Here is an 18,837-nt window from a genome sequence, read left to right as displayed (position 1 = left end):
TAAAGTAATTGCCTAGTGGCAGTGACACCACTGGCTCTGCTGGGAAACATCTGCTGATCCAGGAGCAGAGAACTGGGGGATCACCATCACTTCCCACCCTCATTCTGATTCATTTAGCACTAATAAATACTTATGCTTTTAGGACTACAAATCTTTCTCTGATGTTCTTTGCCTTACAGTTTTGTGTTTTAGGTAGAGTGGTCAAACATGTGCATTTTAAATACATATACAGCTTTTTAAAAATTGCATTTCTCAGATAGGTTTCTATTTTGCTGAAACTTGCTATCTGTCAGTTTAACCACTGTCTTTTAAACAACAAGGAAGGAAGAGGAGGTTTAAGCCCAGTTATCAGAAGTATAACAGAAAGTTACTGCAGCACTTGCTATGTTCTTCTTTTTGCTCTATAGAAAGTCTGTGAAATGTTGAAGTGAAGCCAGGTCTCAGCAGAGCTTTACCAGCATGGAGGTTAACAATGTTAGGTAGGAACTGAACTCACTAAACATGTTTCCTAGGATGTTTGCCATGAAAAGGCAGGAGTTTGGAAAGGAGTACAGTATGTATTTCGATATAATAAGGGGACTCATTTAGAAGACAAGTACATTGAGGAACAATCTATGAAAGCAAAATTATTTAAGTCAGGGTACACCTAGAAAATATAATAGTTTAAGCCAATTACTCCTTTTTTGGATGCTGCCAGTGGGGCTGAAAGAGACATAGCATAGTGCCTTTCATAAGACATGATTTCAGCATTTGCACATCAAACTGAGAACCTAACACCCCTTTCTCAGATCAGAAACTACGTGTTAGAGCAAATTAATTTGAGCTTAATGAGAGGCAGAATCTCTCCAGCTGAACAATTTCTCATTTCCCACGCAGCTCATCAGAACATATACCCAAATGCCCTTGATGCCCTGACACTTGTACTGCATGCATTAGCACACCCACATACACAAGATTTTCAGCATAAACTAAGCCACTGAAATGATCATAAAACATCATAAATGAACTTTCCAAAGGTGACAACACCAGAGTAATATCTAAGCATCTTCAATACCACCTTACCTAGTCTCTTTTCCAATCAATACAGACAGTTAATCTACTGTCTCCTGGGCACTCTTCAGCTGCTAAGCATTACCATGCCAGTGCATAACTTACTTATATGACCAGCTGTTAATTTGTTGGTTTTCAGCAATGAGCATATGTGAAGCACACAGCAATGCAGCAAAGAGATCAGTGACTAAGAGCAAATTGGGATGGTTTAAGAGAAGCATCAGCAGAGGAAAATTCCACTGCTTTGCAAGCAATCATATAGCTTTCAAGAGCAGTAGTACTTATCGGGGAGGAAACTCTTCACTTTCCCCCTCCCCTCGAGTGCTGAATTTCTCATGTGTGGTTACCCTCAACACGCTTATCCCGACCAGCATCGGGCAGGTGTTTCACACGGTTCAGCAGGAACAGATTCCGCTGCCGAAGGAGAAGAAGTGCCCCCGGCGTTGATGGCAGTAGCCAATCACCAGCAGACAAATAATTTTTCAAATGGATGGCTGCTCTTCACCGCAACCCACTGTGCTCTGCGTAGCAAACTGCGCACCCAACACAGCCGTGGATTTCCCCGCGGAGCGAGCGCTCTGCGCTCCCAGCTCGGGCTCACCTGCCGCCCTCTGCGCCAGGCACTGGCAGCACCAGGGAGAGCAGACCAGCACCATTATCATCATCCAGCAGAACCCAGCTCCTCCGGACCATCTGGCTCCACAAACTCAGGGGAGATACACAGCTGAGGGATTTACTTTCTCTTTACTCACATCCATCGGGAAGAGGGGCCTGGAGTGGGCGAACTCCACTCAGTAGAACCCCCGTTCCACCAGGAGGGCTCGGGATGAGCCGCGGACCAGGGTCAGGGTGTCTGGTCAGTATCACTGCGGTCAGCCGGGATCCGCAAACGCGGGCCGGCAGTGACAGCAGCAGCGCGCCGACAGCCAGGGAGCGAACCCGGAGGCTGAACACGCTCCTTTCCGCGTGGTGCGGCCACGGCACGGCGAGGACAGCGCGATGGCGCTTCCCAAAGCCATCTCTGCCATGACCTGCACGGGCGGCACTCCATGCTGCTGGAAGTGCGGACAGCGAGCTGCCTTTGTGCGGCGGGGAGGGAGGGTCAGTGAGCGCTGTCCCCGGCAGCACGGCCAGGGAGGTGGGGCGCACCTCCCCGCAGGACACCGCTCCGCTGCCGCACGGGAGGCTGCGGACCGCGTGTCCCCCTCAGTGTCCTTCTGTCCCCAGCCCCAGGAAAGGCGCCGGCTAAGGGAGGGGATCCAGGAGCACCGGCGGAGCCTGCCGGGCTCTGCGGCTCGGGGCTCCCCCTGCCCGGGGCTTGGCCTACCCGGGCACTGCCGCCCGCCGGCCGCGGCGGCTCGGGGCTCCTCCGGCGGCGCGGAGGGGCGCGGCCGGTACCGGGCCCGCCGCCCCTGCCGCACCTGCCGGGCTGACACCGGGGGCGGAGGCGCGGGCGGTGCCGCGGCCCCGGCGGCACTCACCGTAGATCATGGCCAGGCCGGTCTCGTGGAGGAAGCGGACCCGCCGGTGCTTGAAGAGCCAGATGGTGAGGATGGTGAGGGTGAGGAGCAGGATGAAGGTGAGCAGGCTCACGCTGTCCTGCCGGTGGCTCTCCTCCGCCTCCTTCTCGGTGGCGAGCTCCTCCATGGCGCTGCTGCTGCCGCCGCTCCGCTCCGCCGCTCGCAGCCCGCCGGCCGCCAGCAGCAGCAGCAAGAGCAGCGGGAGCCGGCGGCGCAGGGGCTCGGCCATGGCTGCGGGATGCCGCGGCTCCCTGTCCCACTCCCGCGGCGCCCCACGGGCACTGCCCACCGCCCCCCGGCCGGCGGGGAGAGAGGGAGGGAGCGGGGGAGGGAAAGAAGGACGGGGGAGGGAGCGGCCCCGGCGCGCAGAGCCCGCCCGCCGCCGCCTGCCCCGGCCCCTTAAAGGCGCAGCCAGCGCTGCTCCGCCGTGACGGCGGTGTCGCTGCCTCCCCCGTGCCCGTCCGGCGCAGGTGGAGGGGCGGGAGAGATGTCCCGGTTTCCTCCGCCCCCGCGGGGCTGGTGCTGCTCCGGCAGCTGCAGGTGCCGCCTCGGTGGCGCGGGCAGAGCTGCGGTGCCGGTGCCGGCAGAGCGAACCTGGGAGCGGCTCTGACACCGGCCCGGTGCTGGAAATCACCACCCCGGAGCCCGCCCGTGCTCGAACTGGGTCAGGAGCAGACGGCTCCCTTAAGAACTGACAGCGAATAAGCGCTGTTGTTTCTATTTTATTTATTTACTTGATTTTTTATTTTTTAAATAAAAAACATAGGAAACATAGGGAAACATACTAACCGCAAATTACAAACTTGGAGGTTTTCATCCAGGTACACATCCTACTGGATATTTGCTTCTAGGAAGCAAGACAATTGTAGGAAATGAATAGAGAGCTAGTCAGCAGTTTTCATTTGATTTTTTTTTTTTCTGAGAAGAAAAAAAAGCATATGTTTACTGTTTGAAAATCATCTCGAGTTAGGGGTAGGAAAGAAAAGTCGCTTTTTGCAAGCAACCCAAAATTAGCACTTCCTCCTTTAGTTTTTTTCCCTTTTTCTTAAATGAATCACAACCCCTTTAAAAGATGAAATATTGAGCAGTGAGATTGTTTGGACTTAAAGAAATACAAACAGCTGTAAAACTGGGTTTGTGTTTTCTTTTGGGGTTTTGTTGGTTGGTTGGTTGGTTTTGATTTTTTGTTTTGTCAGCTTCGGCAGGAGGGTGCTTTGCCTTTGGCTACCAGAGGAATATTCCAGTATTCCACTCAGCTTCCAGTGGTGGTGTGAGCAGTGCTGACATTTCTGCTCCTGGGGCCTTTCTCCCAGAGTTATTTTCGATCACAACACCTAACACGTATTTTTAGTCATTATTTTGCACAAAAAAAAAAAAAAAGCACAATAACTTCAGCAACATCTTTAATTAGTTACATACCAGGTCTTATCTCCTTTACTGTTGTGGTCTTTCTTAACATTGTTGCCATGTTTCTGAGGGTACTTATTTGGATGCTCTAGTTAGAAGAAACTTTTTTTCTCCTGCTGATGAATCTGTAATTGTCTTTGTATCATATGCTATTTTTTAGAAATTAATATTTCAGGATGACAGCTTAAATGTATATATAAATCTACACTTCTATTTACATGTAGTCCTTTTAAAAACAGTATTTATGCCAACTCTCCTTAACAAGCTTAAAAATCCAGCGTAATTAAGTGCAATTATATTTAAATATTTGGTTGTGCAGGGCTGAAAGCTTACTTTGATAGTGCCATCATTTGTAAACCTCTTAGAGATGAAAAGAAGTAATTTGCCTTGAAGACCTAGCTCTTAAGCCTATGTGAACCATTAAAAATTACTGCCTCAAGACTGACTTATTTTAAATCTCACATTCAAAATTAACATTTCTGGTATAATGAGAGCATTGTACTATGAAATCTTTACTGTGTATCTTTAGGATATACAATCTACATACAATGTAACATATCTTTAGGATATAACAACTACAGGCCTCATGGCAGACTAGAGTTATGCACTACAGTGCTAAGTATGTGCAATGCTAATAAAGTTGTAAAATAAAAACTGGATAGCAATAACAGGTTGTCCTCTGTGGGCTTTTATGTGCTGCATAGTGCTGTGCAAAGTCTGTCACTACTTGATGGCTCTTTTTAAGCAGACAATTTCCATGTATATTGTAATTTTATCCACCTCCCAGCAGAGCTGCAGAGGTTAAGTTACTTCCTGCCAGGTCTTCCACCAGTAAACTGTGTTTTATTCTTGTACATTTCACTACACATTATGCCTCTTGCTCTCCATGCAACAATGAGAAACATCCAGGCATATTTCATATTTTTTAATGCTTAAGGATAATAGACAAATTTTCTTTTTTTTTATTTTTTTCTCCAGCTGAACTCTGTTGTTTATGGAGAAAAGCATTCATCCATGGCTTCACCTGTCAGTGCTACCATCAGGTCAAGCCTTGAACTCCCACATTCACATTTACCAGGCTTTTTCATTGCTATCCTGCCCCTGAGCCTTACACAGGTATCACCTTGTCCTAGGAATCTTTCCCCAATTATTTTTATCAAATTAAAATATAATGTTCACTATTATTGTGTGTGAAAGTGAGTACAGCTTATTCTTTCCCAGGACTGTGTGGGTGTAACTAAATCCTGTATGTCAAATGGTGATGGGAGCATGATTGTTTCTATCTGTGTAGAGCATCAAAGTTTATTAGTGATGTAATTGACTTCTCCTCAGCTCAGTGTTCCATCTAATAAGTTGTTGTCAGGGAACTTGGTAGGCAGAGTGTATTTGGTTTGTACAGGCCAAAACTTGCTATCTCTTTGCACTCATGGATTGGTGCATAAATACTTGAATTGATTCAAACAACATCATCTAGAGTGTATGTTACCAAGTAAGGAAAAGTATCAAGTTAAGCCTCTTTATATCTTTGTAAACCAGGCTGCTTACAACCCTTGTAAGAGGGCTGTGTTTTCTCAGCTCAGTTTCTTGCAGTGGTGTAACTCCAAGGTCTCCATGATATTTTCAGTCCATTAGGAACATCAGTAATCTCACCTCAAGGGGTAGCTCCAACACTGTAATAGCCCTGCAGTTAGTTTTTGTTCCAGACTATTTTTTGGCAGGCCTCCACCTTCCTTCCCAAGCTGTTCTGCACTAAAACTTCAGTACTCTACAGGTGGGACCTCTGCCTGACAGCTACCACATATGTTGCAGAAGTCAGCCTGCCTGCTTAGCAGAACTGTCATTTGATCCTATTCCTGCTTTCTTTCCATTTGTTAATTTTGATCCAGACCCAGACAGAGTTCTTTGATCTGCTTGTTGTTTGAGAGGCCCTTCCTGAGGTAGAAACAATGAGGTGTGCTTTGGGAGATGGAAGGCCAGATAGATAACAACAGAGGTATAAAAAAATTCACACTAAACTATCAGATGGCAGTGAAATAGGTCAGAGGACAAAATATAGCCATTTGACAGAGTTCAGCCATACTTGGAGGGTTGCAGGAGGATTTTTGTGTTAAATGCTAATAAATATTTACATTTGCACATAGTTGGTAATTAACTCCCAGGGTTGAGTCACATGGGTCTGGCCAAAACACCACAGAGACTGATATGGTTCAGCCTTTGCCTACCAGTCTTGTCTGATTAAAATATTCTTTCTGCCAGAGGAACTATCAAAGAGTCCATTCAGCATTTTTATAACTTGTTTGTTAAGAAACTGTTATCACATGAACTGATACACACTTTGGGTTTATTCTTATTCCCAGAGTTGAATAATGCCAGGTCCTATTTTCAATTGCTCTTTCTCCAGCTGTTGGTGGTAACATCATCCACTCCTTGTCAATCACACTGGAGAACTGGTGCTCTGTTGAGACCTTTTCTGTATTATGCAAGTCTCTTGAGACTGGCCCTTTGTGGTGCTGAAAGCAGTTTTGAGACTTTCACTGATCTAACATGTTGTAGGACTGATTCTGGTAGAGAAAGGTCTCGTTGTTGCTTGGGCTTATAAAAAAATGGAAAATCAAACAAATCCTTATCTTCACACATGGCATGTTTATGCGACTGCCTTTGCACTCTCACATTTTTTAGCACATTAATCCAGAATGCAGTAGCAAGTTGATTAGCTATCAGGTCAGCCTTGTAGAGCAGCTGCCATGTCAGCCACACTCCTTTCTCCCTTTTTTTCTCCTTTCTTCCCTTTTAAGCCAAACTCTACCATCACTGTGCTTTAAAATGACAACCCATTTTGAACCTATAGCTAATATACAGCACCAGTGGCATCATCTTGTGGGCTACTCTCCTGTGTCCATGTAGGATATCCATATACTACAGGGTCCCATAAAATGCACCCTATTGACATGTGAGGTTAAAGACAACTAAGTGTTCTGAAGAAGATGTCATATTTTTACTGAAAATAATCTCTTTTCAAATCTCCAGCTTGTTGGAAGTGCTAACAATTGTGACACACTTCTCTGCTTATACCAGTTCTTCAGAGGTGTCATAAAGCTGAGAAAATGTCAGAACTGCCATTTTCCATCAGTGCAAGTGCAGAAATCATAATTAGCCTTTCCAGTAGACAAAAGTCTAGCTAGAGTAAAAGCTGTTTTGTGCTATTTGCAAGGTGTGATAGTCACTCACTGTGCAGCCACATCTCACAGCTTTTGAGTCATGGTAAAATTTCAAAGTGTCTGAGAGGGATATGACTAGAAATTTTACCTATGTAAGAGTGCTCTGTCATTTCTCTTGTACCCAAACAGATTTATTTCCCATTCTAGCCGTATGTGGTATCAGCAAGAGTCATTCTACTAGTGGCAAAGCAAGTTGTCTCAGAAGAAGGCAGTTCATTACCCTTTGCAGGTGTACATCATGGTTATGACTTTCAAAGTTGTAATCACTCAAAGAAGTTAAGCAATCATTCTTCTCATCACCTCTCACCATGTTCCCCATAAATATTAAAACAAGTGAATATCACAGCTCAGCAAGTGCCACAACTCAACCTGTGCCAGAAGAGCATGAAAAAACATTCCAGAAAAGAGCAAGTGAGCCTCAGTTGAGGATAGTGAATTATGATTTGACCTTGTGCACAAAGGAACATTTATTTATGTGAACATTCGAAACTGCAAGAAGGCACATAGATGCTCTATTAGTGACAGCTGTCAGTTGACCACTACCAGAAATGGTGTCTGTGAAATGTTTCACTGAATGCAGCTCTGAAGCATAAAAGAGGAAAGATTGTGAAAAATGTGGGTGCAGTGTTGTGGCATTCTAATTTGTTGTAAAATATTTCTATTCCAATTTACACTATTGTATCAAACCTTGTGACAAAAACCCCCAAAACCCTCTGTTGTCTTCTTGATGAACAGAAAGTCAAAATTATGCTTCATTGAATCTTGACTATGCACAATATGTCTGCCTACAGGCATAGCACAGGCTAGAAAATGAATCTTAGTCAGTAAAGTTATGCTAAGTCTATTGGCTTCATCTGAATCAGGCAGCCCAGAGGCATGGTGAGACATTGAACAGAAAAAGGTTAGATCTGTCTTCAGAGGTTATGTCTGAAGGTGCTTATTTTTACTCTTGCTCTGGATAGAAGTGATCAAACAGAAACTTCTAGTTTCTCTTACAGGAAAACAAGTTTTCCTAGAAATACCAGATCCTAAAACACCCATGAATAATTGACTGCCATCATGCTGGACAGCAACTGCTCTGGAGTTTTGAAAGAAACCTAGAGTCACCTTCAGAGTGAAAACTCTGTTCTGATGGTCAGAGGGAACCTTCTGTGCTTCAGTTTGTGTCCATTTCCTCTGGTCCTGCTACTGAGCACAGCCTGGCTCCATCAGACTTTAATAGAACTTAATGAAATTATCAATAGATGATAAAATGAGATTAGATTGTAAATTATGAGATTGTAATAATATAACATAGAATAATAAAGAATATAATATCTAATTTAGCAGCAATATTTATTTCTAGAGCTTTCCATACTGGCAAAGTATGGAAAAAAAGTCTGAGAGTAGTGTTTCAAAACCAAATTTAATTGTAAATTTTTGTTACTGTGGAAACTAAAAAACCAATTGACTAATACCTGCTCATTTTGAGTTCCACTCCAAAAATGGGAGAATCCTGAGTCAGGGAGGCAGAAGTGGCTGCTTAGCTGAAAAATGAGGATTAGACATAAGTCCAAGACAATACCAGGTGATACCAGTACTGGAGTCTGATTTTCTTTTCCAAGAAATTTGGGTTGGTGCAGGCAGTGCTGTTGGGCAAGTTTAGCTTCTGGTGGACCCTGCCTAGAGCCAGTGGAAAGCTCTAAAGGGAAACATGCTGCAACAGTTGGACCCTCTCACCACTGATCTGCATCTATTGGAAAAATCACCATAATAGGTTTGGGCCAAGTTGTGCTTATGGGACATGGAGCTTTCACAAGGATGATACAGACAGGGGTGTTTTTTATTTGGTTGATTGCCAAGCTGCTGGGCAAAAGCAAAGAGGAGAAAGATAAAAAAGACTGAAATCAAAAGACAGAGAATAGTTGTCAGCTGCTTGGAGGTGCAATCAATATAATTGCAGGCTGTAACCCCAAGATAGGAAACATCCAGGACAGATCTGTGTTAGTGGAATCAGCATCACAATAGGCAGGTCAGACATAATTGGTATTGTAGGAACAGAAGTCACCTACGGTGTTCTAAGGAAGGATTTGACATTATACTGCACTGTATAAATTCCTTATTTTAGTAAATAGAGTACTTCTTTCTATAAAGAGGTTTTTTTATGTTAATATTATTTGCATATTCACAGTTCCTCGTGCTTCCCCTGTTGTGTGCTAATGGAGATAAAATCCAGGTGTGGGCAGTAAAATAAGTGGGGTAATCTATAGTGGTATGGCACTTACATACAAAGATGGGACATCTAGAGGCCAGAGCAGTGTCTGCAGATACCATCAGTACAAATACATCTACTATTAGAGCATTTTTCAAAAGCAGCTTAGATAATAAGTACATTGCATGACCTCTAGTGGTATTAAGCCCAAGGCACTGTCCAAGTCACTCCTAGCAGTTTCATGCTGCTGGGGAAAAGCCAAGGTCACAGAGGAACTATCTCATGTGTGATAGTTCTGTGCTGCTGTACCCCCCCCTTACTGCCAGATTTATGGCAACCTCAATTTTGTCCCATTGCCAGGGTAAGACTGAGAAAAGTTTTTAATTCAGCAAAAATTCCAAACACTCAGCAGAGTGAATGTCTTGCAGCAATGTTTTCATTGTCAACTAATAACACATGGTCATTAATCTTTCTTGGTGTCATGGTTTAACCCCAGCCAGCAGCTCAGCCTGACCTAGCCACTTGCTCACTTCTTCCACTGTGGGATGGATAAGAGAATCAGAAGGGTAAAAGTGAAAAAACTCTTGGGTTGAGACAAAGACAGTTTAATAGAGATAGCAAAGGCCATGCAAAACAAGCAAGATGTTAATTCACTGCTTCCCATGGAGAGGCAGGTGTTCAGTCATCTCCAGGGAAGTTGGGGTCCATCACATATAACAGTGACTTGGGAAGACAAATGCCACCACTCTGAATTCTTTAGTTCCCCCTCTTTTTTAAGTTCCTCCCAGCTGTATGTGCTGAGAATGTAACCATATGGTGTGCAGAATCCCTGTGGCCAGCTGGGGTCAGCTGTCCCAGCTGTGATCCCTCACAACTCCTTGTCCACCTCCAGCCTCCTCCCTGGTGGGATGAGGAGCAGAAAAGGTCCTGACTGTGCAAGCCCTGCTGAGCAATAAGGAAAATACCCCTGTGCTTTCAACACTGTTTCCAGCACAAATGCAAAACACAGCCCCACACAAGCTGCTATGAAGAAAATGAACTCTATCCTGGCCAAAACCAGCCCACCTGCTATTATCTTCATGTAGAGAAATAAGGACATGGAAACACCAGTGCAAGAAGGAATGACAATGAGAACCAGGAGATAAAATTGTCAGTGCTTTCTCTGCAGTGACTCAGGAAGTCACAGAGAAATAAGAATTTCTGTTAACATCAGCAGAATAATAATGTTCTGATTCTGTCTTTGTGGGTTCTATTTTGTTGAAGAGGTGCAGCTGTCATTGCTGACATCCTCTCAGAGGGTCTGGAATCCCCACAGCTTGAAAAGGAAGCTAGAAATTATCTGCTGCCTCGGGTATCAACTTCAGCAGTAGGGAAAGGCAGGACCAGGTCTGCCAGAAGGGAAGTACTGACAGGCAGATGAGGCGAAACTGGCAACAAATGTGGCAACTGCAGACACTGAACACTGAAGATCTGAGCAACTGTGCAATTAGGAAGCCAGGCTTTCCAACAAGGCTGGTTGGAGAAGCCTTCTCTCGTGAGCTGCTGATGCAGCCTCTGGATGCAACAAACAGGAGGTTGCTGGACACCTTGAGACAGACAAGCTATGTTCTTTAAAGCTATGGAGTCTGTTCCCATGGATTCCCTTCCCTCAACACCATATTCCATGGCCCCTGAGACATGTGCAATGAGTCAGTCCCCAACAGCCCATCCATGGAATGTGTTTCAGTGCTCTGCAACAATTGAAAGAGGTGCACTCACATTTTGATAAAGTACAATTGCTCATTATAGAAGACATGTTTTGTTTAATTTGCTCTTAAGTTTGGTTTCACTCATATTCTGGCATTTGGGGTTTTGTCTAGTACATTTTTTCTACATTCACGGCACCAGGATATCCTGTTTCTTTCTACTATTTACTCTTTAGTCCTTAGGTGTGTAAATAGAGAGAGGGACTTCAAAGCAGATTATGTTTAAAAGAAATAATTTTAAATAGACAATGCAAAAAATTGACCTCAAGCCAGTTTAATCCAGAAAACTGATATTGTGTTTACCATAACTCATTTAAATTCTAACATTTTTGTAAGCCTGAATAAGATCTTAAATGGATTTGTTTCAGAGTATGATCTGTGATTATTTACTCACTATATTTATCTCAATGGATATGTCACTTTCATAAATAACAAGTCAGTATGATTAACCAGTTGTTTAAAGGAGAGTTGTTATAGCAGGCATGTCTTTAATGTGTGTGTGAATTGATTTGACATTTTATTGGGGGTGTGAGCTAATCTGAATTAGCTGCTTTCCAGATGTAAGCCATTTCTGGCATTGACTGTGGTTTCATTTATGTATAGCACCTATAACTTAGAGAGAACTCCTGGAAACGATCAATGACAAACAACTGAACATAAAAAAAGTTATTTGCCTGAAACAGCCTTGCCTGAAGTTTTGGTGTCTATGTCTGTGTTCATCACTCTTTGTTTGCTTCACTAAGAAAGAAAAATTTGATGTTGAGATAGGTCTGGTTATCTGCCACCCAAAAGTGCTTATCTGAGATGACTTGCCACCCCACATTTTTTAACATGGCCTAAAAAAAGATTGCAAACTCAGAGCTCCATATCATAGTAGAGCTATCATATGGCTGAGGAAGTCTCCTCAGAACTCTAGTTTGTTTGGCAACAAGAGATTCCAGCAAGTACTGTAAACTGAAAAATAAAAAAAAAACACTTTTTGATCACTTGCCTGTACTGAAGATGTTCAGCTACTAACAGAAGTACAGGAGGTTTTTCCTTATATTATTAAAACCAGAGACAGATACCAGATTGTTTTTCTGTGTACACAGGTCCTGCTTAATAAGTCTGAAACAGAGTAAAGTGTGAGTCCCAAACTCAGCTATCATTTTTGGATTTTTTTTCTTTTAAAAATTTATTTTGCTTTGTCCTTACACCTCTCTGGATGAAAATTTTTGGGGAGGTTATTGCAGTTTGAATAACTCCTGAGCTCGTGAAAAGAGAAGGATTGAAAATCATCAAAATGGCAAAAGGTTGAATGAGAAAATACTTAATTTGCATAAAATCAAAGATATTCCCCATTTTCACATTGCTCAGTGGCCAGCTCTGCATCAGTTTCTCTTGGCTTGGCTGTGTTTCCCCTCTCTTGACTATTAACTTGACCAATTTGCCTAATTACATGCAGGTCATGTGTAGTGTACTTAACCCTGTTTGTGACCACAGGATTCCTTTGGGATTTCACCCTACTATATTAGGATTCATATTTCTCTCTAGTGAATGAGTCTATTTTGCCAGAGAACATATCTTTCATTCTACTCCAGTTCCTCCGTGTCTGAACATTTTATTCACTTATTTCTACACTGAACATTCTTGCTTCTTCAGTGCAAAATGCATTATTTGAAAACTAGTCTTAGTCTGAGTCTTCTAATAGCCAAGCAAGCTCTGGAGTTTAATCTCTTCCCAATAATAATTACTTCAATATTTTCTTTCCATCTGTTGTCTCTGCAGTATCCCTTGCTATTTTGTATTATCAACAGTTTAACTAATTTATTCCTCAGAGTCTTACAGTGACATAGCACTATTTCCAAAAACATGATCTACAATGTTTACTGCACATTCTGCTCAAAGACAGAAAGGGAAAAAAAGGTGAAACAAATAGAATCCTGTGTTTGTTTACTTAAACAGCAGGATTTTTTCACAGTTAACACTGAATATTTAAATGTGCAGTTTAGATGTGATTCACTGGCTCATTACTATAGGCAGAGTACTGCCTTACTGCAGCCCTTCAGTATATTTTGGCAGGATTACAAGGTTCAGATCAGTGATGTCATCTACACTTTTGTTTGAGGATCCCACTTTTCTCACTTTTTGCCAGTCTCACTGGGAGCATCAGGCAGCCACTGTTCACACCCACAAGAACAATATGCATGGCAAGTTGGCGCCATGGATAAAGACATCCCACAAAACTAATGTTAAGAGCTTCAGATTGGAAGAGCATCAATAAACTGTGCAACAATGTAAAATGAAACTTCAGATAGACAAATTATGATTAATTGTGCAGTAGCAAATTAACACATTGCCACTTCCAATTACCCGTTTGTCATGGTCTGCTGCACCAGATGCTGCACCAGAATTAGGAGGACAGTCTCTACCTCAGGTCTCAGCAACCCTTTTTCTGTGCCACAGCAGCAGCTGAAACCAATAGTGAAAGGATTGGTATTATGTCAGACACTGAGCAAGAAAACCATCCCCAAAGAAATAGAATGTACATTCAAAAAGGCTCTAAAATGCCAAGTGATAAGAGCAAGCCACCTTTACAGAGTGTTTTCTTGACTTTTCTGCATTAGGACTATGACAGAGGGAAACTTTTGATGACCCTACCTTTGCAACAATGCTCCACTGAGCACCCCAATGTCAGATGCTAGAGACCTGGATAAAGGGTAAAAAGACATGACTGGAGACAGATGCTGGCAGATGATTTTGTCAATTTTAATTCAGGTATATGGGGAATCAGAGCACATCTCACTTTTACCACAAAAAAAAAAAAAAAAAAAAAAAAAAAAAAAAAAAAAAAAACTTTGAGCTTGGGAAAAATTTAAGGGTTGCTGGCTATGATGTCTAACCCTGCACTCCCTCAAATCCCACTGAAATCTGTAGGTTTTAGCATGTGCATGCATACCTTGCTGAATCAGCACTGCAGCTTGTTATCTGAATTATTGCCCTATTAAACATGAACTAAATAGACACACTTCATAAACTCTAATATAACCACATTGTATTTGCATTTAACATTAAACTGAAGGGTCTATCTGCTTCAGGTAGAGGCTCAGATGGAACACAGGTTTCTTTCTGGCAGCCTGAATGTTGGGCAATACCCTCATTATGGTAGCTCTCTTCATTTCACAAAACCAGATCTCTCTCATTTTGGTTCCAAACACCAATGACAGGAAAAGGTCGTTAGACAAGATGTAATTTCTTACACAGAAGGTAATTTTTGTTGGAAGATTGTGGAAGGTAATTTTTGAACAAAAACTTAGCAACCCAGCAACTAGCAACTAATGAATTATTCAATTCAGCTGCTTGTGCTTTTCCTTGTCTTATCAGGTAAGTTCACAGTAACCTGGGACACAGTCACACCTATCCATTGTTCTCACTTAAAGAACCCCAGCATTAAGGCTGTGTATCACAGACTCTATGCTACCCAAAAAAAACGACAAAAAAATAGTGCATTTCCTTGTTGACCAGCAGTAATGTGATTCAGCAAACTTAGTGGTGACCAGGGATAATTTCTGTAGGCAAGGAGATGCTGAAAAGCCATATATTGCTTGAAAATGGGTAGGATATTAGTCCAAAATTACTATTAGCAATGCAAAACCAATTCTAGTACATATTGTCACAAAATTACCTGTATTATTTGTTCTACCTGATCTCAAACTGCAGACTAACTTCTCCTGGTGTTCAGTCTGGCAAGAATCTCCAGCAGTAGAGAATCTGCTAAAGAGACCAAAAAAGGCCAATATGATCTCATAGTATGTGTTGACTCCGTGTTAAAATCCTGATCTGTATATTCATCATCTGCTTCTGAAAAATAAAAAAAAAAACAAAAACAAAAACCAAGAAAAAGTAAAAGAAAAAAAAGTATGAGTCTGAAATGCAGAAATGCACAGATGTCTGATTGAAATGGTTGTTTTACACATTAATCTGTTTCCCAACACAGTTTATCAAGTCTGTGCAAACATTTGTGCTGTCCCACTGCATAGGTGGTTGGGGATTTAAACAAGTTGCTGGAGGCAAGGGATGCTTTCTGTGACAGTTCTGTCTTAAATGTGTATGGAAATGTAACCTCAGAGAGTGAACCCAGCGGTAAAGTATCCTTCCCTTCCCTTCTGTTGGATACTATGTAAGGAATTGAACAATGTGGAAGGATTCATCTATTATTCCCAATTTTGTATGAGAATAGGTTAACCTAATCTTAACTAGGAACCATTTTTAAAGTTTTATACCAATTTTAAATAAGTTTCTAGGATCCCAAATACAGGATTTATAATCTGACAGCAAACATGAAAGGAGCTTTTAGAAAGCAATAGTATTCAAGTTCTTTTCTTCTTTTTATTTTCATGTCTTAGAAATGATATTTTCAAGATCTTCTCTATAACCAACAGGATTAAAAACCAGCTTTAAACAAGATACACTTCAATTTTGTCACAAAGGTACGATTACAAGATCTTTCAGAGACACACAGACAATACAGTGAATCTCATTAAGAAGAAGGCTGTGAAAGTTTGGCTTTGTGTGTTTTGTCAAGCTTCCAATACCACCAAGACAAACAGATTCAAACCCACAAACAGGAGAAGTGCAGATGTGCACACAGTGAGCTCTTGCTTCCTTAAGATACCTTCTCAAGACCTGGGCAGGTTTCCAGGTCCTGATGTTTACTGAGAATTCCTTCTCTGTGCTTTTGGGGCAATGCAGAAGAGTGTCAAACAAAAGGAGGAAAGGAGTTAGAATCTTATCTGTGGGCATGGGAGCACTGCCAAGCAATGTGGGGATGAGAGCCAGTGCATCCAGAGACACAGTCCATGCATGTGCTTTGCCCCTCTGCCTGAGAGCAGCATCACTGTCCCCCTGGGAAGGACAGCAGGGACCTGAAAGGCTCCTGGCGAGCTGCGTGTGCCCAGAAGTTATCAATAAGCAAGTCTCTTTCAACAAATACCTTAGAATATAACCTTTACAAAGAAAATGGCTTTACTTTTCAGTTACCTAGATACCACTTCTGGAGATCACAAAACTTTGTGTTAGACTGTAATTAGATGTATTTCACAACATCCTCATGAGCGAAATCACTAATTACAGCAGTTTGTTGAAATTAAGGTGAGTGTAGTCATGGCTGGTAGTAGCTATGATACTATTGCAATCTTGTATTACTACACTTCAGGCTATGATTGTATCAAATCTCAGAAGCCAAGAGGGTTGGGTCTGATGGCAGATGAACAGACAATGAAGAACTACGCATTTGCGATTTCTTAAGAAGTTATGTGCTCATAAATCACAAGTCATATTAATTTGCTCAGGAATAAATACTCTAGGGCTTTAGTGTCAGGAAACACCCTAGAGCTTGAGAGGTTGTGTTATGCCAGAAAAATAAAATTTACAGCCTCTCCTGCTCAGCTGTAGTTATACAAAAATCCTATATTTTTATGGTCTGATAATTTTGCAGGACAAGTATATCAATCATAGCAACATGGGAAAATCCCAACTTGGAAACTTGCAACTGCCTTGCATCTTCTCATTAGTAATGTAAATGTAACTTTATTTTTCTTGCATTTGAATACCTTTCTGAAGCATTACTGCAGCAGTGGTGAGATATTTCCATTACAGAGCTGAATGCATCTCAGCAGGGAAGGAAGTCTCTTTATACACACAGACTATTAAGTTTTCTGATACAACAGGTAATCCAATAATTGATGTGAGATAAAAATGTTCTAGTAACATAATTTTAGATTTTGTGAGTTTTGGATTAATTAAATGGTATTTAAGTTTTTTAAACAAAAATTTATCTATCTGCTTTTTATTTCTTCTATTTTTTTTTTTTTTTTAATGGATGCACAGAAAGAAGAGCCTGTTTGCTAAAGGCTGCAGAATTTTGCTAATCTGTATTAAATACGCAGGGGGCTGGGAGGTCTGTTAAACATCCAGAGAGTGAGCTAGACTCCTGCATTTACAAACAGCCTCAAACTGTCTGCATTAGACACACCATGTGTCCTGGTTTGAGACAAAATTTGGGAGGAAAGAGCTGATGCACAGAGGATTAGATGAAGATCAGCAAAACACTGCCTAAGTAACCCAGGAAAATGGCTCATAGAGCAAATCCACTTTTCAACTGAGACATAAAACTGTGCTTGGTGGTGTTGAGGGCAGCTATTGACTTGAACTGTACCTTCAAAAGCTCAGATGAGGCTTCACTACTGCCCAGACATGTAGTTTTGTGGTACAGATGATGTCAAAAAGGGTGTCAGTCACCCCTCCTTTTCAGCAACCATTTATGAGCAATTGGTTTCACTTCCTCCTTCTTGCTTTCCTCAGGACCCCTTTCAGCCTGCTCCACTGGAAGGGCACTGCTCTGTCACATTTCTCATCTCTTCTGCTCCTACAGCAGGAATGTCATCCTTTGTTTAACACAAAACGTCTGAAGTTTAGTTAGTGGGTGTGGGCTGGTGTAGGTGGGCAGATGCTGGCTGCATGGGTGGTCTCTGTGAGGAAACAGGACTGTCCCATGCTGGACACAGTTCTTTCCACACAGCACCACCATGGGAATGGCTGAGCCCTACTGATAACAGCAGTGGCACCTCTGGGAAAACGTATTTAAGGAAGGGCAAAACCCCTATGTACCAGTAAGAGAGAGAGGAGTGAGGAGAAAAAAAGTGGGGAATACCACTGTGAACAACAAGGTCAAAAAAGGAGGAGGAGATGGAGGTGCTGCAGGTGCTGGAGCAGGGATTTCCCTGTGGCCCATGTGAAGGACCACAGTGGGTGCAAATATCAACAGTATGGCCCATGAAGGACCCCACAATAGAGGAGGTGGATACTTTCTGAAGGAACTGAAGAAAGCATCAGAGACATTTTTGAAGTATTTTGCCTCAACCAAATAAAATCTGTAAAATCTCGGGAAAAATGTTTTTAACTGGTTGGACAGTCTGATATAAAAAGTGTGGGTTTTTCCTCTGGGAATAAAAAACAGACAAAGAAAACCAAGCCAAATAACAAGCTCACAAACCACAACATAACAGAGGAAGCCCGACTATTTGCAAAGGGAGGCACAAAGCAGCAGAACTCAGGGGTTCTTATGCCGCCACTTGCTGCTTCTGCTGCTCTGGAACACTTGCAAGAGGCCGGGTCTTCTGGGGCAGCTCTTTCAGTGCTCGGAGCTCTCCCGAGGGGACCGCGTCGGTCCATAAGAAAATTACACGATTCAGGATTAGTCGGTTTGTATTTACACGCCGTACCAGGCGTTTCGCCTCCAACTTCCACAGCTGAACCCGCACACGCCTCCGGGCGGGAAACAGCGCTCGGAGGAGCGCTGGGTCCAGGAGCAGCCGCCGCCTCCTCCGAGCCGCTCCCGCGGGGCTGGGAAGAACCCTCCGAGGGGCGAGGGAGCGGCGGCGGGCACGGAGCCTCCGCGGGGCGAGGGAGCGGCGGCGGGCACGGAGCCTCCGCGGGGCGAGGGAGCGGCGGCAGTGACAGACACCCCGCGCTGCCCCGCTGGTCCCCAGCCCACTGCCCCGCTGCCTCCGGCGCCGCCCCGCCCGCTGCCGGGCTCCGCCCCGTCCAGGCGCCTCCGCGGGCCGGAGGCGATGGCTGGAGCGGGGACGGGGCGGGGAAGGGGAAGGGAAAGGCGGGGGGAAATGTCGCGGTCGCCCGGGAGACGGAGGAAAACCGGAAGCCGGCGG

The 18,837-nt window shown here is 43.3% G+C and overlaps 1 protein-coding gene across 2 annotated transcripts in view; it reads right to left on the bottom strand.

Moving 5' to 3' along the window:
• SLC9A7 (solute carrier family 9 member A7) overlaps window positions 1–2,977 on the bottom strand; it is a 67,770-nt gene extending 64,793 nt beyond the window's left edge. The window contains exon 1 of one of the 2 annotated variants that reach the window (XM_079314300.1): window positions 2,532–2,977. In XM_079314300.1, coding sequence (XP_079170426.1) covers window positions 2,532–2,799 — 268 coding nt within the window. In that variant the 5' untranslated portion in view covers window positions 2,800–2,977. The remainder of the gene's footprint in view (window positions 1–2,531) is intronic. The other variant, XM_079314299.1, reaches the window with a different exon arrangement.
• Between the last annotated feature and the right edge of the window lie 15,860 nt (window positions 2,978–18,837).

Source organism: Erithacus rubecula, assembly GCF_903797595.1.
Source record: "Erithacus rubecula genome assembly, chromosome: 1".
Taxonomy (NCBI): domain Eukaryota; kingdom Metazoa; phylum Chordata; class Aves; order Passeriformes; family Muscicapidae; genus Erithacus; species Erithacus rubecula.
The sequence above is the reverse complement of the archived record's forward strand: the minus strand, read 5'-3'. Positions and strand labels throughout refer to the sequence as shown.